This window comes from Coffea eugenioides, chromosome 4 (genome assembly GCF_003713205.1).
Source record: "Coffea eugenioides isolate CCC68of chromosome 4, Ceug_1.0, whole genome shotgun sequence".
Classification (NCBI taxonomy): domain Eukaryota; kingdom Viridiplantae; phylum Streptophyta; class Magnoliopsida; order Gentianales; family Rubiaceae; genus Coffea; species Coffea eugenioides.
Genome location: NC_040038.1, coordinates 4,665,804 through 4,691,176, shown reverse-complemented (window position 1 = coordinate 4,691,176; position 25,373 = coordinate 4,665,804). Strand labels below are relative to the sequence as shown.

At 38.3% G+C, this 25,373-nt stretch overlaps 3 protein-coding genes across 4 annotated transcripts; 1 reads left to right on the top strand and 2 right to left on the bottom strand.

The window, feature by feature from the left end:
• Positions 1-115: 115 nt before the first annotated feature.
• Positions 116-6,825, bottom strand: LOC113767658 (ATP-dependent Clp protease ATP-binding subunit ClpA homolog CD4B, chloroplastic). The gene is made up of 10 exons (XM_027311824.1): positions 6,725-6,825; positions 4,799-5,384; positions 4,489-4,604; positions 4,264-4,386; positions 4,001-4,186; positions 3,482-3,697; positions 2,841-3,058; positions 2,249-2,324; positions 2,080-2,169; positions 116-1,728 (listed from the first exon to the last, which is right to left on the bottom strand). Exons 2-10 carry the CDS (start codon positions 5,361-5,363, stop codon positions 547-549), a joined length of 2,772 nt encoding a protein of 923 aa, XP_027167625.1. The 5' UTR covers positions 5,364-5,384; positions 6,725-6,825; the 3' UTR covers positions 116-546.
• A 6,412-nt stretch (positions 6,826-13,237) lies between these two features.
• LOC113767805 (transcription factor ICE1-like) lies at positions 13,238-16,890 on the top strand. Its single transcript, XM_027312006.1, has 4 exons — positions 13,238-14,751; positions 15,712-15,948; positions 16,068-16,238; positions 16,590-16,890. The coding sequence occupies exons 1-4, from the start codon at positions 13,510-13,512 to the stop codon at positions 16,671-16,673; spliced, it is 1,734 nt and encodes a 577-aa protein (XP_027167807.1). The 5' UTR covers positions 13,238-13,509; the 3' UTR covers positions 16,674-16,890.
• Positions 16,891-19,391: 2,501 nt separating this feature from the next.
• Positions 19,392-24,723, bottom strand: LOC113767804 (auxin response factor 2A). 2 transcript variants are annotated; one of them, XM_027312005.1, is made up of 15 exons: positions 24,466-24,723; positions 24,191-24,368; positions 23,979-24,094; positions 23,466-23,561; positions 23,307-23,363; positions 23,053-23,208; positions 22,866-22,950; positions 22,680-22,770; positions 22,437-22,601; positions 22,068-22,263; positions 21,822-21,993; positions 20,758-21,713; positions 20,478-20,668; positions 20,129-20,326; positions 19,392-19,840 (listed from the first exon to the last, which is right to left on the bottom strand). In XM_027312005.1, exons 2-14 carry the CDS (start codon positions 24,288-24,290, stop codon positions 20,149-20,151), a joined length of 2,559 nt encoding a protein of 852 aa, XP_027167806.1. In that variant the 5' UTR covers positions 24,291-24,368; positions 24,466-24,723; the 3' UTR covers positions 19,392-19,840; positions 20,129-20,148. The 2 variants fall into 2 exon arrangements, with proteins under 2 accessions (XP_027167806.1, XP_027167805.1); XM_027312004.1 differs by having other exon boundaries at positions 24,191-24,723.
• Between the last annotated feature and the right edge of the window lie 650 nt (positions 24,724-25,373).

Here is a 25,373-nt window from a genome sequence, read left to right as displayed (position 1 = left end):
TGCCAGCAATTACTGCCATTTGCTGTCTCAATAACACACACGGCTGTTGCACCTGGAAGATAAATTAGACACGCATGCGGACATTATAAAACTGCAACCTGAATGGACTCCAGAGTTCGAAAAGCACAGAAAGTAGGCATATCATAGGAAGAGAAGTCCGGAAAAGAATAAAAACAAGGCCAAAAACAAGAAAATGCTAATATCGTATGATCCACACGTTTCAAGATCCTAAAAACAAGAGGAAAGCCATTCAAAGGCGAGTATCTACCTTACTTTCATTACTAGTATCAGAAGATTCAACTCCCCTAGCACTGTATTTCTCATATTACTTGGAACAGTCGGAACACATTTTCTTTGAATCTTTGCTGGCCAAGAAAATGCAACATTGTGACCCAACCCTAGATGATATTTAACCATTAGTCGACGAACCAGCAAGAGTACTACCGCCAATCACTTTCCTAAACCGGGATATATTTGAACCCAATTCAATTTCAAAGCAGCGGTACAAACAACAATATTCATAGAAGTCAACCAGCAAGCTTCCATCTACACAGCAATTGGCTCTGGCAATGACTCTGGTGGAGCACCACTGGTGCCATTGAGAACGGTAACATTGCCATCTGAATCCACATCGACAATAACTGAATCTCCTTCTTTAATCTCACGCGCAAGCATCTTCTCAGCTAGGCTATCCTCCAAGAGTCTCATGATTGCCCTTCTTAGTGGCCTTGCTCCATAGCTTGGGTTGTAACCTTCCTCGACAACTCTATCTCTAAACCTCTCTGTAACCTGAAGCTCTATTTCCTTTTTCTTCAACCTGTCAAAGACCTCCTTTAACATAATGTCGGCTATGTCCTTCACTTCCAGCTTAGTAAGCTGCCGGAAAACTATCATCTCATCCAATCTATTCAGAAATTCTGGCCTGAAATATTGTTTTAATTCCTCCGTTACCAAGCTTTTAATTCTGTTGTAACTACTATCTTTCTCATCATAATCTAAATCAAAACCTATACGTCGGCCACCCTTCTCAATCACACTACTTCCAACATTGGATGTCATAATCAGAAGGGTGTTCTTAAAGTCAACAGTTCTGCCTTTACTGTCTGTCAACCTTCCATCTTCAAGAATTTGAAGCATCATGTTGAAAACATCAGGATGAGCCTTCTCAATTTCATCAAACAACACAACAGTATATGGGCGACGCCGCACAGCCTCAGTCAGCTGACCACCTTCAGTGTAACCAACATATCCAGGAGGTGAACCAATAAGCTTGGAAACTGTGTGTCTCTCCATGAACTCACTCATATCAAGCCTGATCATAGCGTCCTCAGAACCAAAGTAGTAAGCAGCCAGGGCTTTTGCTAGTTCTGACTTCCCCACCCCAGTAGGACCAGAAAAGATGAAACTAGCAATTGGTCGGTTGGGATTCTTGAGTCCAACACGAGCACGACGAATGGCACGGCTAATGGCTTTAACAGCTTCGTCTTGACCAATGACCCGTGTGTGTAGTGTCTCTTCCATCTTGAGGAGGCGATCTGACTCATCAGTTGACACCTTCTCGACAGGTATTCCAGTCCATGAAGAGACAATGTGCTGAATGTCCACTTCTGTCACAAGAGGACCACCATCCCCTGCCTCAGTCTCTGCCTTGCTCATCTCCTTACTTTTGTCTACGAGAGCCGAAATCTGAGCCTTAAGATCCATTTCTCTGTCACGTAACTCACCAGCCTGCACCAGGATTTAAATACCATAAGCTTAAGCTACATTGAAAAGATGCCCTAAAGGAAAAAAAACTGTCAAACAATTCCTTAAGACTTATTTTGAACTCATTATTTTTTTCTTGATAATCTCCACATGACAGATAAATATTAACAGCATGGCTTCAAGAACTAGAGAGCACAACCCAGTATACAACAATCAACTCTTCAAGAACAGATAAATTTTAACAGCATGGCTTCAAGGACTTGTTATTTTTTCTTGATAACCTCCACATACAGATAAATTTTAACAGCATCGCTTCTAGAACTAGAGAGCACAAGCCAGTATACAACAGCCACCTCTTCAAGAATAGATATATACCTTCTCAAAGTCCTGACCGCGGACAGCCTCATTCTTCTCCTTCGTAATCTGTCTAAGTTCTTTCTCAAGCTCTCTAGCTTCCTCAGGAAGCTGCAAGAAAAAAAAAGTGTTAACTCAATAGTAACAAAAAGTTGAACGAAACTGAATTCCACTAGTAAGAAGTCCAGACCTGAGCATGACGAAGTCGAACACGAGAACCCGCCTCATCGACCAAGTCAATCGCTTTATCAGGCAAAAAGCGGTCACTAAATCACATAATAAAGGGTTATTCAGACACAAACCTTAATGTCAAAAGGGACATACAAGTGTACATCTTGAAGTTCATTGAAGCAAAATCCATATACCACAGCTACTAAAATATAAAAACTAGAACTCTAAAGAAGGATAGAAAGATATTTGGCCATTATGTATACTACAACAGCAACCCAGCAGGTTTTTTTTCCCACACGAGGGTGTTCAACAAGGAATAGTGATTTATATATACAAACAACAACTTGGGTCCCTAAAAAACAAAAAACTACTTGGGACCCTAAATTTGAAAGATGTTAATTGTGTGTGTTAAGGTAGAAATAACACCAGATTTTCTGAGAAAATGGGCATAATTTTCCAAACAACACCCAACCTACTACTTTATAACAACTGATAAGCAAACACCACCCCCCCCCCCCCTTCTTTTAAAAAGCCCGAAAAGAAAAATGGGAAGGGGGTTTGGGGGAAGAGTTGAAGAAAACCAGAAAAATAAGAAAAAGTAGAACACAAACCTTATATATTGGTATGAAAGCTGGGCTGCCGAAACTAAGGCCTCATCAGTGTAACGAAGCTTGTGATGGATCTCATATCGCTCCCTAAGCCCCTTCAAAATCTGAATAGTTTCATCCACTGTGGGTTCAGGTACCTTGACTGGTTGGAAACGCCTCTCCAATGCAGGATCTTTCTCAATGTGCTTTCTGTATTCATCAAGTGTTGTAGCTCCAATACACTGCATTCACCAACGCTCATGTTATATGTTACTCTCATCAACGAAAATCCAAGAATGATGAACATTGTAAAACAACAGAAACAGAAAAGGGTGATTATGAAAAATACAAAATTACTATAAGAAAAAGCAATATCCAGTTTTCCAATTTAAACACAAAAACTCTCTCAAACTTCCATATGGTCTAAGATCTCAATTTCCTCTTTGAGCAAAGAACCAACCCTTCCATAAACCATTAAAGGGGGAAAATGAAGAGGCACTTTCCAAAACCATGCTTGTAACCACTCTCTTGGAGTAAACTCTTGACCTTTTAATAAATTATAAACATCCAATATGGCCCCTATATATCATGCACAATACAGATTCACTCTCGCAGGCAATAACCAAAACAATAACTTTCAGCTCTTAACTAGGCATTAAACAGACCTGTAGTTCACCACGAGCTAGAGCAGGTTTTAAAATGTTTGCAGCATCAATTGCCCCCTCTGCTGCTCCAGCTCCAATGAGTGTGTGCACTTCATCAATGAAAAGTATGATTTCATCACTTTGTTTAATCTCCTCCATCAATTTCTTCAGCCTTTCCTCAAACTCTCCTCGATATTTTGTTCCAGCCACTAGGAGTCCCATGTCCAAAGTGATAACCTGAATAATACCAAAAAGTGAGTTAAATTGTGCATTACGCAATGCATACAGGAGAACACCTGCGAATTATGTCATTTTAATTTTAAAAAAAAGGACAGATAAATGTAATTTCCACAGACATAGAAACAACGGCAGCCTACAATCAAAAGTTCAAAATAACAAAATTGGGCCTCAACAGTTCAAGGCAATAAGAAAAGCTGGAATACTAAGAAAGTTCTATCTCTACAGAATCATATGAAAAGCTACAAGCATGGTTCTTGTTAGTACAAAGACAAAATTACATGATTTCTGTGGAAAATTTACCTTCTTCCCTTCTATTGTCTCAGGTACATCACCATTTGCAATCCGTTGAGCAAGGCCCTCTGCAATAGCAGTTTTCCCCACACCAGGCTCTCCAATAAGGCAGGGGTTATTCTTTGTCCTTCGACCCAAAATTTGAGTAACACGTTCAATTTGCTCCTGCCTTCCAACAACAGGATCCAGTTTGCCCTAAAACATACATCTACAGTTAAATATCATATAATAAAAGCAATTAATCATGTAGAACATCTAGAGACTAAAAATACCTCCTCAGCCATCTTTGTCAAATTTGTCCCATACTCCTCAAGAGTAGGCATTTTGTTGCTGGAACTCCCACCTCCAAGACCAGCAGCAACAGCTTCTGCACTCTCACCCACCATTCTAATGACCTACTTAATTCCCAATAGCGAGCAAAATCACAGCTCAGAATCACAACAATAAAATTCATAAAACTTTTGGCAGATAAATCAGAAAAATATTCTAGCTTTTACCTGTGTGCGAATGTTACTTGGGTCAGCACCCAAGTTCTCGAGAACACGTGCTGCTACACCTTCACCCTCACGCAGCAAACCCAGCAATAGGTGCTCAGACCCAATATAGTTATGGCCTAAAACCAAGGGAAGATGGATCAACATAGGATTAAATGTTGCTTAATAAATCATAAGGACATTAATTTATAAAAACAAGTATCCAACACTTGAGCAGCAACTAATAAACAGGACGGCTTTTGAACAAGATCCCACGGTCAAACCAGGAAATATGCAGCTAAGACGGAGAAGATGGAAGAGAACAAGGTCTTACCAAGTTGGCGGGCCTCCTCCAGTGAGAGCTCCAACACTCGCTTTGCACGCGGAGTAAAGGGGATCTCCACAGCCACGAATCCACTACCCCTTCCAATTATCTTTTCAACTTCCACACGTGCATCTTTTAAATTAATGCCCATCGATTTTAGGACCTTTGCAGCAATGCCCGTACCCTCACCAATAAGACCCAATAAAATCTGCTCAGTTCCTACAAAATTATGGCCTAACCGTCTGGCCTCCTCTTGCGCAAGCATTATCACTTTAATTGCTTTCTCGGTGAACCGCTCAAACATTGCCCTTGGTGCCATCCGGCTACCCCTTCCTCGCCTACTAGACGTAGCAATGGCCACTTTTGAATGTAAGCTCTGCCCAGTTTTAACCATCATATCCAAAGCATTGGATGTCCGCAATCCTGAGAAACCCCTCATCCTAAGAGGTGCAACATGTAAACTGCAGAGCATCATAACTGCTCTTTTGTTTTTACCGGAACCTTTAAACTGGCCATATCTTCCAGGAGCAACCAAAGATGACACATTAGTAGACTGCACTATTGCTCTAGCCATAACTGGAAAAGATATTTTGGTCTGCACCATAAAGAATACGAACAATCAACATTTATAATGCCGACAAAAGGAGCTAAAAGTTAAATTAGAAGGTTCTATGACTTTATTAAATAGTAAGTTCACATTCGGACACTTGGAATTTAGGAAACAGTTTTAAAAAAAACAGGTACAAAAGAATTAGTAGCCGAATGATAAAGCCCTGAGTAGCAACATTCTCTATTCTTTTTTCTTTTTTCTATTTTCTAAAATCCCAACCAACTATTACAATTAAAAAATAGGGAACAGAAATCAATGGAAGCCCCTCTCTTGAATTACAAGAGAATCTAAAAAGTTTTCTACAATATATAAAGAAAAGGTTGCCATTTTTGCTCAGCAAAATGCCAGTAATGAAACATGACAGAAACATAACATAAACTGTTACCTAAATGAAGACCAACATATCACTCCAAAGGTCACTCAAATAAAGTTAATCACTATATTACACCACTGGATAAACCCAAAGAACATCTGTTTTATGTCAGTCAGTATATAAACACCATAAATCCCGAACAGGATAACAAATCTCTTAATTCTTCATATTTTTATGTGTTTTCCAAACAGCTCATCGGTCAAAGTAAGAATCCCAGATAAAAACAAATGAAATCAGAAACATAAAAAGTAAATTAAGTCAACAAAATCTACATATATCTCCAGCTAAACTACCCTCTGATTAATCAACTCTGATAAAAAGTGCAACGTAGCCCCAGCCCTCAATCAACTTAAACATCGTAGCCAAATCCCAACAAAAACATCAGCAAACAAGCCGACAATGGTATCTAAAATGCTTCAGCTCAGGCCCCAATAAGCTTACTCAAATTCATAGAAAAGTTAAAAACCTCAAATAACAATCAACCACATCCAATTATGAAGAAAAACAATAAACCCAACAATTGGCAAACTTAAAGCCGATTAAAATCAACAGAAAGAGCAAGGAATATCCTTCCAAACAGCAAAATAACTTCAAAACTGTATAATTAACCACAATCTTATCCACAAACCATAACTATTCGACTCATTCGACTAAAAGCCAGTAAATCTTTAATCCTCCAGCTTTATTACTCAACAAGGTACCTATACATATATATATATATATATATATATCCGCATAAATACAGGATTATAAATACACATACATAAATACGAACACTTCCATATATACATACACAACGAGGCCCTGTTTTCGACCATAAGTTCAGCAACCCAGCAAGACAAAAACAAAAGTTCAAGCAGTCAGACAATCAAGTAAGCTCATCTAAACAAAAACCCTAATTCAATTTCCCGAAATACGCAACAACAAAATTGAGGCAATCAAAGATTTTTACCTTATTAACTTACTATCCTAGTCCTCCTAAAAGAACTTCAGAGAGAGATAGAGAATGGGGTAGGCGTGGGAAAGGGAGAAGGATAAAAATGATAATGGCCGTTCTCTTTCACTAGATCATATACTATGTGGTGTTTCAATATTGCCACTCCATTGACCACAATGCACCGTCACATACACCCGAAAAAATCTCACAATTTCTGCTATTAACACCGGCTTAATAGCATTATGTGAGTCACAGACGTTTTACGACCGTCCGATCTAATTGATCCATTAAAGTATTCAGGCCCCACAGGCTGCTGTGGCGGCTGGTGATGGGTTTCGTGGATGATCTTTATCTGCCAATTGTGCCCTTGTCAGATATTTTCTGATTGGCTGATTTCTACTAGAAGTTGTAGACCGTTGTCGTACACGAGACAATCTTTGAGTTTTTTTTTTTTTTTTTTTTTTTTGTCAAGGTATTTAGTGGAGATTTTTATTTTATTTATTCTTCTTTTGGGTAAAAAGGAAACTTGGAGGAAGTAGGTTGGGCCTCACATTTGGGTATAACAAAGAAAAGTTGGGTAAAAACACTAAATAAGAACAAAAGCCGGGCCAAAATCATTTGTATTTAATGGACTCTCCCTAGATGTATGCTTTGTTCTGCCCGCCCAAGACCAACTCTGGCTTTTACTCTCTTGTGAAATGTAGCGATTTGCGAGGACTGAGACAATCCGGAGGACAAGAAAGCATACAGCCGAAGTAGACAGGGGTGTGGAAATCCAAAAAATTCCAATTAAATGACTGAATTCGATTTGAATTCAGAAATTTGAAATAAAAAATTCAGATAATGGAAAGAAATTTGGAGTTTTCATGTTCGAAAGTGGCAAAATTTGTTCAAAAGGGGCCATTCTTCTTAAAAGTGAAAATTCCGATTTCAAATTCACAAATTGAAATCAAAATTCAGCTATCTAATTCTATTTCAATTTCGTATATATAATAATATATAATTTATGTAAGGCATTATATTATATTATAATAATAGTATAATACCTCTAACCATCTAATATAGGTTATTTTTTTCAATAAATTCCAAACCATTTTTTTTAATATGAATTCGATAGAATACCTAAATCTAAATTGAATTCAAAACTTTTGAATTCGAAAATGAAATATGTCAAAATTTATCAGGTTCAATTTAACGATTTTTTTGAATTCAGACTTCCAAATTATCGATTTTGAATTCAATGCACACCACTAGAAATAGAAGGACAAATTCTTTTGTGGGAATTCCTAAAGTTGGATTATTTTTTACAAACGATTTCAATATATATATATATATATAAGCTAGACACTATTTACTTTTGTTTTTTCTTGTTTGTGTAAATTTTGTCGATTCACAAAATGGAAATGTTATTTCATAAATTGAGAATCTCTCTATTGCTATTACTCACCGACTTTAGAGATATATATATTTTTCTTTTCTGTTTTGCAGATAACAAGATAATTATTTTTTGGGAGAGAGTTGGGTTGGATGGTGAGATGAGAGAGATTGTAAATAAGAGATATAGACCTCCTACTTATCAAGAAAAAAAAAAAGATAATCATTTTTCTGCATTAAAAGTTTCATCAAGGATTAAGAAGAGCCCTTTTCTACCGAGATGACAACGAATTCAAGCCTCGGATTAGAGATTCCACCAAGCTAAAAGCAGTGGACAACATGTGTGGTCCAATATCATTATTATGTCCACTTTGACTAGGAAGTTTAGGACCATAGTTAACTCTTGGCCCACTCAGAATCTGCAGGGGCTTTTCCTTGTAGACAGCCCACTAAGTTTAATCTTTGAGCATTGACTCAATGTCAGGTGGGATGGGAATTTACTTGTAGCTGAACAGCTTCCTATGGGGTGGGATGGGCATGTAATAGTAAATGAAGAAGCCCATGAGAGAGCAAAACGAGACAAATAGGCAGCCCATTATTAGTTTCACTCAGCTATCAGATTTTGCCAACAGGTTACTCAAATCAAATGCAAAGTTCCACCTTTTTGAAAGTCACCTAGCTAATAATGCCCTTATTATTATTAACTACCTTTCAACAGAAGATTAAATCACTAACCCTTAATCCCAGATAAACCTCAAAAGCCGGCAACACTTGAGGCCACCAGAGAACTAATAATCTAACCCCAAACCCCCCCCCCCAATGATCAATGTGGGATTTTTGGAAAGGCCAGTGTTACTAAAGGTGTACTAACTCCCATGACACTCAGAAACCTCTCCATACTTTTTTTTTTCTTTCAACAGAAGAAATCAGAATTAAATTACTAACCCTTAATCCCAGGTAAACCTACTAACCCTTATTATTAACTATCTTGATTCCCCAAAAAAATATATGTATGTATGTATTGCTTCTGGACCAATTATATTATAGTTGTAGTAGCTGAAATTGTTGTGTAGCCGGGCACAATTCAAATTTAAAAATTTCGGAACACATTCATTTCCTATGAGGAATAAATTCTACATCAATAAACAATTGGAAGAGGAAAAGAAAGTAACTATTCAAGATCCAATCAGGCTCAGATACGCTTCTTCTGCCGTAAATCTGTGCCGGGGGCAACCTTTAATTGTAAGTCCTTCCTACCTCGTGAACTCCTCAGATATTGATTGATGCCTGTCCTGCTATATGCCAACTTGAAGGAGCAAAAAAAAAAAATATCAACATATGGAGCCAATTTGAAAAGGAGAGGAAAAGGGATAATACATACATATATGAAACATGTGGTCAGCCAGTGTGATTGATAATAGTTGTAAATTGTGGCTAATCAAGCAGGGAATGACATTCTCTTAATTCGATTTTTCACATAAAAGCTTTACTAATTCTGATCATTCAAATACAAGTAGATTATTAAGTATCATAATTATTAAGATTAGTTTAAAAACAAGTTGTTATTGAGTACTATTTAATAGAGGTCCTCTATTTATCCTAATCCCTTTGGACTTGGGGTGGTAGCAGGCTATGAAATCGAATCTTCAAGTGTTCAAATTTGTTTGATTATTTTAATGAATTTAAAATTTTATTCAATTATTTGTCAATTTGAGTTTAGACTAGTTTTAACTTTGATTTAACTGACTGGCAAACCGAACTTTTATCATCAAATCGATTGAATTCAATTTGATTGATTCGTAGCGGAAAGATAAAAGAATAGCGAGAGTAGTAGCGGTTGTAGCAAGCAAATCTAGGGGCTGCTGGGGTGGGTGGGCCCAGAGAATTAAGGTTTCTGATTGGATATGAAGTTGCGGTGTATGGAGAACCCCTCACGAGAATCCCGTCTCGCCATCTTCCAATGTGGCGACAGACAATTGAAAAGTCAAAGACTGCAAAAATGAAATTTCCTCTTGGCCAGGTTATCCTGTTCAAATCAAACAAAACCAACTCCAGGCTCCAAATCCTACCCTAGCTAGAGGGTTCCCGAAGGATGATGGAGCTGATAGAAATTTGAGAATTATCCTCTACATTAATTCAAATTTTCGAGTTTTGCCTTTTTTTTTTTTTTGAATTAGTTTAGAGCGTAAGTGCTAAGGACTTTCATCTTTAATTTTGCAATTTTATCGGACATTGAGATCAAAATATGTAATGCAATTAACAAAAAGAATAATTAACTCGATTTAGATGAGTTCATCATCAAACAAAATATAAGATGTAGTTTCGCGACACCCTCCAATGCTTGCCAACAACAAACGATTGGAGTATCTAATGCGTAATAAAAAGAACATTAGGTATCAATTTATGCTTATAATTGTAGTCTCATCCTTATATTATATAAGAATGAGTTGTGATCAAAGGGGTTTGAATTTCCATCGCGTAGATAGGGATTTTTTGGAAATATGGAATATTGTGTAGTTTTTATAAAACTTTTGGTACAACTGAGGGCAATATGTGTTTAAATATAGTTACTGAAATATCCTCATTTTGATATGTTTAAAACTTTGATTTATGGAATAATTTCAGAAACCTCCCATGAGATTTATTATAATATCACTCAACTCCCATTAAGTTTTTAAAATCTCACTTACCTCCCTTGTCAACTTGACAAGATTAAATATTTCTATTAAAGGCCACAAATTAACAACATTACCATTGCTTTTAATAACCATTTAACCAAAAAAATCAAAACAAACTAAAATTTTAAAAGCAACAAATGTAAATTAAAAAATAAATTGCTAGCTAATAACGGTCAATATTTCTTTAAATTGAAGTCATGGTGGAATAGCAAAAGATATGAATAAATTAAATCTAATCAAGATCAACCATTTAGGAGGATTTTAGAGAGTAATTAACACATTAAAAAATTTCGTGCACAATTACAATTAAGGAAGTCAAATATTTTTTTGGAGAAATCTGTTTTAATTCATGATGTTATTTAAGTCGTATTGAAAATTAAAATAATCTCTTCATATGTGTGAATTTTTCAAGGTTTAAATTTTGTTTTTGTTCCAATACAATTAAAATAAATAATTTACATCAAGAAATTTACACCTTATAATAATTTAACTTTATTTTATTTTTTATTGTTGTTATAAATTTCATAAGTAAGATAATATAAGGGTAGTATTGGAACAAAAAAAATTTCTTTCTTTTATTTCCTTTAAAGGGATTCAAATATTACAAGAAATGTCAATTCAACAATGGTAAGTGAGATTTTAAAAATTTCAGGGGAGATGAGTGATATTAGTGTGTTTGGATTGTAAGTTATTTGAGATATTTTTACTGTAGCACTTTTTGTGATGTGATGTATGTGAGATAAAAAGATAATTGGGAAGATAAAAAGGTGTATTGAAAATTGTAATGATGATGTAAGCAAATAAATTTTGGCAAATAATCTCCTGTCCAAATGGAGACATTTGGGTATTTCTGAAACCTTGAGAGAGGTTTCTGAAATTATCTCTTGATTTATGGAGACATTTGGGTATTTCTGAAATATGAAATTATTTTGTAGCCATTTTTGCATCGAGTACAACTCATATAAGTTTATGTGTTGATGTAATTACTGAAATGATGTTATAGACACATTTAATTGAAATGTGGCTTTTGTTGTGCAATTAACACAACGACATATTAGCATGTTGTTATAACTAACCATTACAGGATATTCCTTTATCTGAAACAACTTATGTCTACTCTTGGTCGATTTTCAACTGGCATCTGTAGAGATCTTTTGAGAATGGTAAAATTGTAAAAGTATTGATAAAACAAAGTGTACAAGTGTATTCTACAATTAGAACATATTATTATTAGTTTTATCATATCCGATAACTTTGTTTTTCAAAATCTACTATTATTTATTCAATAAAAAATTCTCTTTAATCACGGGCACCAAACACGAGCCTAGTAACATGATAAATGACCAACTTAGTACCTTTGGGAGAATTTTTTGCTTTATCAAAATTTCCTAAATCATTGAGTTTACATTCCAATCTTTGAAACAAGAAAACCCCACCAACACTAGGGGAAAAAGAATGCCTAGTTCCTACTATGAAACAAAACGAAAACGTTACATAGAACATATTTGGAATTGGATGCAGCCCATCATTTTAAATCCAAGTACAAGCAAACATTCTTAAAAAATAAAAAAGGAAGGAACATTTCCAAAGCTGCTAAGACCGCATCATCCTAAATTTAGTTATTCCTTTAGTCGTAAATTGAGGTCCCCTTTTTAACAACTCTGGAGCCTCAGCTAAAGATTTGCGAAATTTCGTCATCTTTTCCTTGGCTTTGCTTCTGCTCTTTAACTTTTTGCTAATGATGAGTTTTCCTGCTCACCTCAGATGACAACAAAAGAGAAGCTCGGAATAAGTGTGTGCTTTGTTTATGATAGATTGGCTTTCCATATAAAGCCAGAATCTACTGCACAAAGTTTCATACGTTCATGCTGGTGCTGTCACCCTTTGGAAATAGGAAAACAGCTATGAAAATCATCTACATACTACTGCTTCCAGGGGGAATAGGAAAACAGCTATGAAAATCACACTACTACTGGGGATACAGCCAAGGCAATCTTTATGAATATTTTCCATACCAAATTTGAGACTTGCAATACAAATGACTAAGCCCTTTTTTTATATGCAAAAGCGTTAATCGAGTCTTTCAAGTTGTTTTTCTCTAATTTGGCATTTCACATCATACAATTGCGATAATTTCGATGCTAGAAACAATTCCAGTTATGACGTTTAAAGGTATCCCGGGTACAAATATTTCGATATCTACACAAATTAGAAGGGTGACATTTGGCTTCTTTCTCCCTAAAACCCTCACAACCAAGTCATCCATCGAAAGAGATTAAATTCAAAGAGCTCACTTGAAATGAAAGCTTTAAGCGAAGCACATAATAGAGGCGATATAGGCCATGCAAAGACGGGTGTAATTTGTTTCCAAGCCACAGTAAAATAGTACAGTAATTGTACTAGAATTTTCCGTTGTTTGAGATTTAGTAGAGTGTAGATGCCAAATCTATAAGTAATGGTCGTAGTAAATGATGGATCAGCAATTCAGCTGTATGAATGTAACGTCCCAAGCTACAAGTGTCAGTCTTCTCCAAATAAAAGACGTCTCCCTCTGGAAAAAGCCATTTCCCTTTTTTCTCAGTTGCACATCTCCTTCCTCATTTCCCTTCCTCCGCCCTTTAACCCCCACCATACACCGCCATCTTTCTGTCTCTTTTTTGTCCTCTTCTATTCAATACCAAAACCATTTATTCTCTTTCTTTCTTTAGTTTCATCTGCCAAGGAAAAAAAAAAGAATTGGAAAGAAATATGTTGTCAAGAGTTAATAGCATGGTTTGGATGGATGATAAGGATCAAGAAACGGCTTCGTGGGATCATCATCCATCAACCATGAACAACAACAGTAACAATGAGCAAAATGGGGTTCTGGAGAACAGAGAAGATATGGAAATGGGCTCAATTCCAACATTCAAATCCATGCTTGGCGTTGAAGATGAAGACTGGTACTTGACCACTACTAATCATGCTGAGACCAACAATCCTAACAACAACAATGCTGGCACCATGCAAAGCAGCCATCTTGACATGAGGGACATAACTTTCTCAGCTAACTTCGCTGAGGCTGATCATCAAAATCTAATCTTGCAAGCTGTGGACTCCTCTGCTTCATGTTCACCATCACCTGCCTCAGTTTTCAACAATCTCGACCCTTCTCAGGTACACCATTACTTTTTGCAGCCCCCACCAAGAAGCAATCTTCTTTCTGGCCTTAATACGTTGTCCACTACCCAGTTAGACAATGGTAGCTTTGACTTGGGCTGCGAAAGTGGCTTTCTTGAAAGTCATCAAGGTTTGGGTGGTTTTAGCACTAGAGGTGGAGTTGGGGTTTTGGGTGTTGGATTTAATGATTTGAGTTCTCAAACCCAGTTGGGAAGTCCTAATTTGAACTCAGGGAGTCAATTTTCAACTGCCAATTTGCTTCAAATGCCCCAAAATAATGGTGGTTTTGGTCCACTGGGGTTTGGAGAATGTTCAGGGAATGTGAACTCTTTGTTTCTTAATAGGTCTAAGTTACTTCAGCCACTTGATAATTTTACTTCAACCGGGGCACAGCCCACTTTATTTCAAAAAAGGGCTGCTTTGAGGAAGAATCTGGCATGTAGTAGTAGTGATTTGGGAGTTTTGGGGGGTGAAATTGGGCAGAGTTCTGGTAACAGTGAAAGCTATGATAAGAAGAAAGAAGTTGGTGAAGCCAGTGGACTAAAAAGGAAGGGTAGCGATTTCGATGATCTTGAGGATGTTAGCATTGATGGGTCCAACCTGAATTATGATTCTGATGATTTGTTGGAGAATCACAGTAAGGTGGTGGGAGAGGGAGTTAAGAATGGCGGAAATAGCTCGAATGCTAATAGCACTGTCACCGGTGGTGAGGATCAGAAAGGGAAGAAAAAGGGACTTCCAGCAAAGAATTTGATGGCCGAACGCCGTCGTCGGAAGAAGCTCAATGATAGGCTTTACATGCTGAGGTCCGTTGTGCCAAAAATTAGCAAGGTAAGAAATTCTATACAGCAAATTCTCGTGAATTTGTTATTTGATTTTCAACATGTTTTAGGCAATAATGTCTTAGGCAATAATGTCTTCTTTCTTTTCCTTTTTCCATTAGTGTTCCTTTCTTATCGTTTTTTTTTTTTTTGGTTTTAATTGAACTGAAAACTTGAATTGGGTTGCGTTTGATGAATGCATAGGATTTTGTCTTTGTATTATTGTTCAAAAGGCTGGAAGTTAAAGCAAATGGGGCAGCATTTAATTCATTCACATGGACTCCATGAATTGATTTCGAGTGAAAGACACCTTGAGAGCCAGGACCACTGGCGGAAACATGGAATCCCACCATTATTTGATATATACTAGTTTGACAGTGAACCCTTCTGAGAGTTGTCTTGCTCACTTGCACGCTCACTTTAAGAGACTCATTTTTAAACTTAATATCTTGGCAATAAATACGTTTATCTCCTAATCTTCTTGGTTCTCCTGGTTGCTGATTTACCTTCACAATCTCTAAGTCCCACTTCTTCACTTCATATTTAAATTTTAATCAGTTTAGTTTGGTGGTCCAATGAGTATTAATTGCTTCTCATTCCAGCTTTTGCAATGCTCACCTCTCAATCTACACATTTGTTGAAATATGATTACATAAAACATCTTTTTGCAGCTTAGGACTTGTAATAAGAAACGCGCAGCGCAGCTGTGCAGGGAGGAGAGGGTTATAGAGACTTAAGACTACAATGCTTATGACTTGAACATAAATTTAAGATGACTTTCGAAAAAATATTTCCAATTTTGGTTGTGTTTCTAATTTTGTCTCCCCAATTGCATCATGACAAGATTATTGAAGTGGGCTGGCTATGTTGCTAGATCACTGTAGAGGTTAAGAGATGGTTTTATGGTGCAAGAACTTTGCTGGGGTTTTTGTGATGATACAGTACAGATGACTGTTTTTTATGCTGGTAGATGGACAGGGCCTCAATTTTAGGCGATGCAATTGAGTACTTGAAGGAACTGTTGCAGAAGATCAACGATCTACAAAATGAATTGGAGTCGACCCCTGCTGCCTCCGCATTAACTCCCACCACACCCTTCTATCCTTTGACTCCTACTGCCTCCGCCCTGCCCTGCCGTATCAAGGAAGAACTCTGTCCAAGTGCCTTTGCAAGTCCATTGTCAAGCCCAACTGGACAACCTGCAAGGGTTTGTCTTTCTTTTAATCGCAAGCATTTCGTGAATACCAATATCTACTTGTTTCTGATGATTTTGAACTAATGTGAAAACCGTCCTAAAGATGATCCTCTGCGTGTTTATTTTTGTAGATTGAAGTAAGGTTAAGAGAAGGAAGAGCTGTAAATATCCACATGTTCTGCGGTCGCAGACCTGGACTCTTGCTCTCAACCATGAGGGCTTTGGACAGCCTTGGACTAGACATCCAACAGGCTGTGATTAGCTGCTTCAATGGATTTGCCTTGGATATCTTCAGAGCTGAGGTAATTAACTTTCACTCATATATGACGTTGCAGCAGGGTTCTTTATCTAATTTTTTTTAATCAGAACCTAAAAAGCATTGTTGGTTTTGATAAAGTTCCAAAAATATAGAAGTTAACTTAGAACACTCCTCCTATCCTCCCATGAGAAATTAATTCTGAAAGAAACAACAGATCACAAGCTCAAAACTTAATCTCTCTAGAACATGATGGGCATGTTAGACTCACAAACTCATGGTTATTTGGAGGAGCCCAAGTGCTTTTGATTATGAACCTCGTTTTATTTGTAAAAATATATGAAAGCTGCGGCTTGAAAACTTATGGCTGTTTCAAACGTTGTTATGCCAATTACAGCAATGCAATGAAGGCCAAGAAATCCCTCCAGAACACATCAAAGCAGTTCTCTTGGATTCAGCTGGCTTCCAGGGGATTGTCTAATTTTCTACTGCTCAAGATTGTGAACGCTGTTTCCCTTTTGCAGATCAGTCATCCAATGGCTAATTCGTCTGTCTATTCAACAGACTTTCTTTGTTTTAGATCGCATTTACATTTAAGCCGCTCTACAGTTCCTTATTTTGCAAAAAACTTGTATGCTTTAAAGCATTAAACATTTGTTGTCTGTATTTCGATGTCAAGATTGTCTTTTGTTGAAGTAGCTTTCTTCTTGTAGCAATTTAATTTACTTAAATCAAATTAGTTTTTTGAATTATAGTAGCCAAGCCATTGATGAATGTCTAGTTGTTGCAGCAGGACAACTCGGTCTTGCAAGTTGTGAGCGTATTCCTTACTAAAGGAACTATCTCAACAACAAATTAGCGTTTCTTTGGTTGTTGGTAGTTGACTCCATCCCCCTTTTAACTTTTTTACGTTGGAGACTGTTTCCTGTATCCAGCTCAACAGAAAGCCGACTCAACAGAAAGCAGCATGGCATTAGGAAATTCATGGTTCAATTAGAACAGGACGTTTCCCTTATCTGAAAAGTGTCCCAAATAACCAACTACTCCTAGAGGAGTTAGCTACTAAGAAAGCTTTAAAATTCTATTTAGGTGTACACATGGTTCAAAGACTCGGCCGAATTGTCACCGTCGCGGGTCCTCCCGATACGATACCGGAACGATACGATTCCGAGATGCTTGACTCGCTGAAACGTCATCATGAAGGGTTGAAACGGTCGAGTCACACCGAATCACTCCGAGTCATCCCAAATCAACTCGAATTTTTATTATTTTTACTAATTTTTTAATTATTTTTGTTTATCATATTTTTTACAATTTTTAGAATATTAAATATTTCAAAAATTCGCGTCTCATCGATACCGCGACCAATATGCCGAGACCGATGTGAAACGGTTCGAGCCGCGACCGCAACTTTGAACCATGGGTGTACGTCAAGGGATCCAATTCCCGTGCATGTCTGATTAATTGAAGATAATTATGCATCTGTAATTGGTAAGGTTTGAACTTAGACTATTAATTAATGACATTAATTGACCAACTTCAAAATTTTTGGATTTAATTAAAGGAAGGCATTGAATCCGTTGGTCTCTCAAAACTGTTTAAATTCAACGTGTCAGTGTGTTAAACGGTTAAACCGGATGATTTCTGCGATTTCACTCAAAATGACTGATTTTTTAACACAATTGGGTTTTGGGGGTTGTTTGGACTGGAAAGCAGACGACGACTCAACCAGTCCAACTGGCCAGTCCAGACTGGGTTGTAAAACAATGAAAGAAAACAAAGAGCCCAAGCTATAAACATGGATTCATTTGTCAAAAACTCATCCGTCTTTGGTTGTTGGTAGTTGACTCTATCCCTCTTTAACTTTTTACGTTGGAGACTGTTTTCGGTATCCAGCTCAATGACAAGCGGCATGGCATTAGGAAATTCATAGTTCAATGAGAACAGGACATTTCCCTTATCTGAAAAGCGTCCCACAAAATCAACTACTCCTAGAATAGTTAACTACCAAGAGAGCTTTAAAACTCTATCTAGGTGTAGGTCAAGGGATCAAATTCCCTTACATGTCTAATTAATTGAAGATAATTACGCATCCGTAATTGGTAAGGTTTGAATTTAGAATGTTAATTAATGACATTAAATGACCAACTTCACAATTTTTTGATTTAATTAAAGGAAGGCACTGAATCGGTTGGTCTCTCAAAACCGTTTCAATTCAACGTGTCAAACGGTTAAACCGGACGATTTCTGCGATTTTACTCAAAATGATCGATTTTTTAACCCTATTGGGGTTTGGGGGTTGTTTGGACTGGAAAGCCAGACGACGACTCAACCAGTCCAACAGGCCAGTAACAATGAAAGAAAACAAAAGAGCCCATGCTTAAACATGGGTTCATTTGTCAAAAACTCATCCGTCTTCTTCGCGAACTTTGGCCATGACGTGAAGATTATCAGGGTTGTACATTGTTGCACCTGATAGCTTTTTCCCATGTACCACTATACGAGTAATCAAGTTTTGTGACGGGAAAAACAAAAGGATCGAATGATAGCTTTTTCCCACTGTTGGTAGCTTGCCGGACATTGGTGCAGGAGAAGAAACTGTTGTATGTTCTTGACAAACTAAACATGAAATGCTTATATGGGAAACCATTTTTTGGTGGGAGAAGTTAGAAATCCTTAAACGGAACTAACTGCTGGCTAACAGGCCCTATTACCTTTCCCCGTAACACTTACTTTCTCCTGCCTGAAAATGACAAAGCTACTGCTGCTTAGACAGGTATGCCAGCTCAAAACACCCATGCTAAGAGTCGTTTGCGTTTCTGTAAGTTCCTTCATAAGAGTCGTGCCCAACTGGGGATGCAAGCTTCAGAACGTAATAGACTTTTGACGCTTTCTTGCCTTCTAGGTCGATGCAATATCAAGCACCATACCTGGTTAATCGTGCCGTTCCTCCAAAGCTGAAAGCTTCCCAGTTTCTTCCCATCCAGATTAAAGAGACTAGTTATTCCACAAGCACGACTTTAACAGGGGCTCGGGTATAAAGATGTACAAAATCAGCAAGTTTGGCAGCTGACATGACATCTACCCCTGAAGTCATTCTGAGTATAGCTCTCCCGAAAGGAAGCAACATGTCAGTGGCCCGACACCTAGGCATGGCAATCTTTATTTGCATTACCGAGCTACACCAACATTATGAATACATCCAATCAAAACCCAAGAAACTCACATTTAAGTGATTGCAACTACAATTTGGGTGAATATAAAACATTTGATCATTACACATTTTAGAGGTCAATACTACAGAAACATGCGCCCAAGGCTAGTAGATTTGACAATGTATAGACATATACTATCCAAAGCTGTTAAATCGTGAGTTGGCTATGTACAAAGGGGGGATGCCTTGAAGCAAGGTACCCATGCCTTGCTGATAAAAAGATAATATGGGGTATGTATAGTACGTATAAAGTAGGAAGCCATATATAAGCTCCAAAGAAGGGTGCAAAATTGCCAATAGGAAATGCTTCAGCTACATATAGAGACCCTGCCATCAGGTAGTAAAAGGCTATATATATGCATCACTACGCCTGAATGTCCAAAACTCAACAGGGTTGAGGCAAACAGTCTACTGCCACTCTTCTGCACAAAATCCTACACAGAACCAAAAGGTTAGCAAATTATCATTGCCACAAAATACCATTGGACCCTGAAAAAACACTTCTCCAAACAAAAATGCAATACAAAACCCTCTTTCCACAGTTATTTCCCCTTTAAGGGCATGCAAGAGTAGGAATTAATTATCTTTTCAGTTTTCATAACACTCGTCATTTCATCTTTTTCCAGATAAGCAAAACCATGATAGGAAATGCACAAGGCATACAGAAAACAAGATACGTTTTCTTTGACAGACATCTCTACCAGAGCAACAAAAGTGAATACCTAAATGAAAGGATCAAATTCTAGCAGTCATCAGGGCTTGATGCTGAAGGCTGTAGCAGATTCTTCACTTCTTTGGCATCCAAGCCTTGTGCAACTGATGATTGCTCCTCGCCTCTGGAATTGAGTGTCCCTGGATTCATCCGTTGCACCTCTTCTCTAGTATAAATAAAGATCTTACGAACCATGCCACAGAATTCTCTGATAAAAACAACCAATTAATGAAAATTATTAACCAGAAATCACAACAATGACGCGTTCACAATCTATCAAGTGGCACAAATCATCAAACACTATAGATCAATACATGTTTTGACGTTTACATTGTGAGGTCAAAGAATTGAAGACTTACTGCCATGGATCATCTCCAACGAGCATCATGTCACCCTCATCATCAGTATATACAACCAACCAATGCTTAGTCCGATACTTCAATTCACCGTTGAATTCAAACAACCGATCCAGTTCAGCGATCAATTCATCATAGTTGTTAAACTTTGTTAGATCCACAGACCTACCGAGGGCAATCCCCTGTTTATGGACCTGAAATGAGAGCATCCTATTCACACGAGCTAATGTTGACAAATCAAATGTTACTGCAAAGAAAACATCAATAAAAACATATGCAGAACCTTAGTGCAGCTCCTTGTTGAACCTCCAGAGACTTTTCCTTCCCTATCTCTTGTAACTTGATTAAATGTTTGGCATTGCTTATCCTGCTCATTACTAGCAACCACATTATCAGCCACCTTTCCGCCCTTTGGTTGTTCAGACCTCTGATCAGATTCAGACACAGAGGACCGATGAGTATGCATTCCTGGAAGTAGTTGGCCTACTGACTCGATTGTTCTATTTTTGTGAGATGATGCTGGCTCTAATGGCATAGGGTTGCTTATAAGGGGGATACCAAAAAGCTTACAGTTCCCCTCTTTAGGTTTGACGACCTCATGCGGCGGTACCAACATAGGTTTATGAACCATCTCCCTGGAGTTGGGAGGCATCTGAATATAAGAGGTCATTGGCGGAGGCATTAACCAATTAGCTTGTTGATTGTCAAGTCTATTACTGGGAAGCAGGGGATACTCGTTAAAACTACCATATCTGGCATCCCCTCGAGTCTGATATGAAATGTCAGTGCCTTGCCCACGAGTTTTTACACTAGGCTCCATCAAATTAAGTGACAGACCAGAGGACATTAACGACCATGGGCTTCCAAGGTAATTCAATTTTCCTTCATGTTCTTGCAATTGCCGTTTCTTTGAGTTAGCAGAAACAACAGTTTGATCAGCAGAAGTTGTGGAGAACTCATTTGGGGAATTAATTTGACTCCCAAAACCTGCTAAGAGATCTGTAAATGATGATTCAGGCCTCCCGAAAGGCAACCACTTGTCTGAAGCATATCTGCGTGAAGAAGCACAAACATCTAACTTGTCATCATCCAGAGACGGTGGCCATATGACAGGCTTCTCTAGAGAATCTGACTCGTTACTTTCTCCAAGAGTGCCTCGCAGGGTCGATGGTTCTTGACCTTGCAAGACCCTCGACAACCCACTAGCTGGTGAAGGGTCTATGGTTATCTTAGACGAACCTGCATGGCAGCACAAATGCGAGAATCAACAAAATAATTTGGCTACATCAAACTAGAACCCAAAATCATAATCAGGAAAGAAATAATAAAATAAAAGCGAAAACCTACCTTCCCTGGTAAGCACAGAAGAATCAGGAGATGATGGCAAAATGTTTGGCCGAGGCCTTTTTGGCCTAGGCACCGGAAGAGGATTAAGTGCAGGAGGAGTAAGCGCAGGTTCAATTTTCCAGGGTGAAACCCTATCAGGCCTAGGAATAGTTGAAGTTTCATCCCATCTCACCTTAAAGAAAAGGTTACCTTTTCAGATCCATCACAAAATGCAAAAGAAGACAAAATGAAGTTCAAAGATACTACCTTCAGGCACCTCCACTTTGATTCTGGCCACCTTTTTGGATCAGCTTCTTCAGTACCAACGATAGTTCCAGTAAATCTCTGCTCTGGAGCCTCTTCACCTTCAAATCGCATTTTAAACCTCATTCCAATGGAGTAGCTGTTTTTCACAGACTCCATATACTGGTCAAAAGGAACAATAAACTCAGAGGGGCTTGTCCTGTAGACGACAAATAGAGAAGGAAAACCAGTCAGATTCTCGAGCAAATCCAATTCCACTAGCATCCAAAACCATTCATCAATCATGTTGCTTAACATATAAAGTTGCACATTGTGTCTAATCTTTGGCTTTTTAAGCAGACAACTTGCAACAGAGTGATAAAAGTAACATACCTAGGTTTATAATAAACTGTGAAAAATGTATTGGTTTGAATGGCATGCCAAGCTGTTGCAAGCACGCCAAGATGCATGCTGTGACTGGATATGACTGATGATGGAGCATTTCCTTGCTGTCTCATGGCTCGTCTCACCCCAACACGAAGCTCCCCATTTTCACCTCTAAATATGCAATATTAAACAATTTGAAAAAAAAATTCCAGTGCAGAGGACAATAAGACTTTTGGGATGGTACCAAACCTGAGAAATATGAAGGCATCCCCTGCAACAAGCCTTTTTGAACTAACAAAAACGCTCCAACCACTCTGAAGGAGGTGTCTCCGTGGTTGACCTGGAGATTAACAAAAAAATGCTTTTCTAATCCGATGTAATACAACACGGTAAAATGGTTTACAGTCCAAAATGTGCCAAGTTTCTGAATTATACCACGAAAGATATGTCTAAACCGCCACTCATTTCCATGCAAATCTTTGGCTACCAGTTCTTGCGTTGGAGGCTGTCGAGACATGTCCTGTCATAGACAACCAAATAGATATGAACATTTCAACCCCCCATTCCCAGAAAAGTACTAAAAAACAATAAAAAAAACTTCAAGCCTTGTAAAAACACTCACCAGTTGTGGAAGACATTCATCAGCATGTCGTCTCAGCACTGAAAATCCACCATGAGTGCTTGTATCAGATGCAGTAAGAGTCTTACAAAAAGAATGCACATGGAACCTCGGTGGAGGGGGTGGCACTGGCTCTTTCTTCACAGCATTCTCATCTTGCTGCCATTGACCATATCAAAAAATTGAAATTCCAAGCAAATAACCAATTCCAAGACAAGATAAACACGCAATGACCATAGTTCCATATGGAGACTCACATCTGGCTCAGGCATCAAAGTAACTTGCGCAAACACCTCATCGGTGTCAGGTTCAGCCTGCATATGTCCATACATTTTACATCCAGTCATAAAGCACACAAAGTGAAAAGTAGAACCCAAATTTAACCGCTGATGACCTGATGGTCGAACTTGAAATACCTTTAATTGAACATTAATCACACGACAAAGGATCTTCCAAGGCAGATTATAAACAGGCATCGCCTGGTCTGCAACCTGATTAGTTGACGCTTCAACCTAAAGAGAGGAACAAAACCCTTGACAAGTCAGCCTCCATATACAGCAGTACATTCACCCAATAAAAAAAAAACAAAACAAAAAGGACAATAAAGTTACCGAAATATTCCCCCCTTTGAGGGGACACCAAGTATGATACGTAAAAAGAGACCAAAAAATTAACACAGAATTTCTATGTTACAAATCAGTGAAGCATGGTAAGGCTTGTAAATGAAGGAAGATAGGACACAAAAATGAAGAAACCCAGGATAAACTTGCATGAATCTGAAAACAAAAATTGCTGATAAAGCATTTAGACAGATAAATGTAAATGCACGAAGACAAAAAAAAATGAAGAAACCCATGAGAAAATTGCATGAATCTGCAAATGAACATTAACGATAAAGCATTTGAATAAAAAAAAGTAATTAAAAAAACCTGTTCTATGTGGCCTTGAGGAAAATAATACACAAGCTCTTTCTCACGAGGCACTGTCACCAACGGCCCAGCACATGCCCGCCAAAGCTCCGTATACAGAGCCGTCTCAGCATCAACTGACATAGTAAAGCAGCCCAAAATCAGAATCCACAAGAATCAGACACGAAAATGACTTAGAACGCCAGAAATGAGAGCAAAACTTCATAAAATACCTTTTCCGGCACCGGAAACACTTTTAGCCACTTCCGGTAGCCCTCTTGGGCCATCACTTGGCTCAGTATATCCCTTGATCGACACCTCTGAAGCAGCCATTTCTACACCCTACTCGTTAACATAGATCTCTCATCCCAAAACCCCCCACCAAGAAAGCACTCAAAACACGAGCAAAAACTGCAAAAGCCAACAAAAAAATATCCACTCAAAGCCACCAAAACGCTGTCACTCAACTCAAACTCATAAACCCACAAAAATTCGTCAACAAACTCACGAAAATTCTCCAAGAGCCCACAAAGTTCTTTTTAAGTTTTTCTCCCTTAATTCACCAGCTACCAAGAGTTCCAAAGAATTCACCTCAGAAGCAGCTCCAAGAATCTCAGAACTTCACAGTAGTGAGAGACCCGTGAAAATTATGAGAAATTTAGCTAAATAATAGAGAGAAAAAAATGAGGAGAGAGAGGAGGATAGAAATGATAGAGCAAAGTTTCATGTAAGTGATGTGAGAGAGAAGGACAGAGAAGAGGAGAGGTATGGTGATGGGGGACCTTTGGATAAGCAGTGGAGTCAAAAATATGGGTAGAGCAATTATTTCAACCGCGGTCAAATTGTAACCCGTGGTTGGAACCGGGAATAGCCGGTCGGGCAGGGCTTTTTGACTGGGTGTAGCCGGTTGGTGAGACACTGTCTGAAGGGGACAATTAATAAAGGAAGCTTAACGGCGCAAAACTGACGGAGTGAGAGTGTGGCGAGAGGGGATTGGGTTGGCAAGTGACGGCATTTGTCTTTGACGTTAGTGGAAAGTTGTTCGGTTTTTATGGGGGAAGTGGGGTTGTCGTGGTAGTAACGGGCAGGGTATAATGGGGGTGTGAAGGTTAAGTTAGGCGCCCCCATGTTAACCATGGTTACTTTTGTAGTTTTTAATTTGTTTGATTTTTGGAGGTCCTTTGAATCCTTTTGCTTTCGTGCGCCCGGATGGCGTGACACCATACGGTCCGTGCCACTGCCTCATTAATTTACCACCACCAGAATTCTAGCTAGCAAGGATTCATCTCGCCCGATTTCGTCGTCTCGTTTTCCATTTTCTCGTTTCACTTGAGATTCATCTCGCCCGGATGGGCTGGTACTGGTAGTAGGTAATTTGTGTGATTGCAGATTTGAATAGGACCCAGGGATAATACA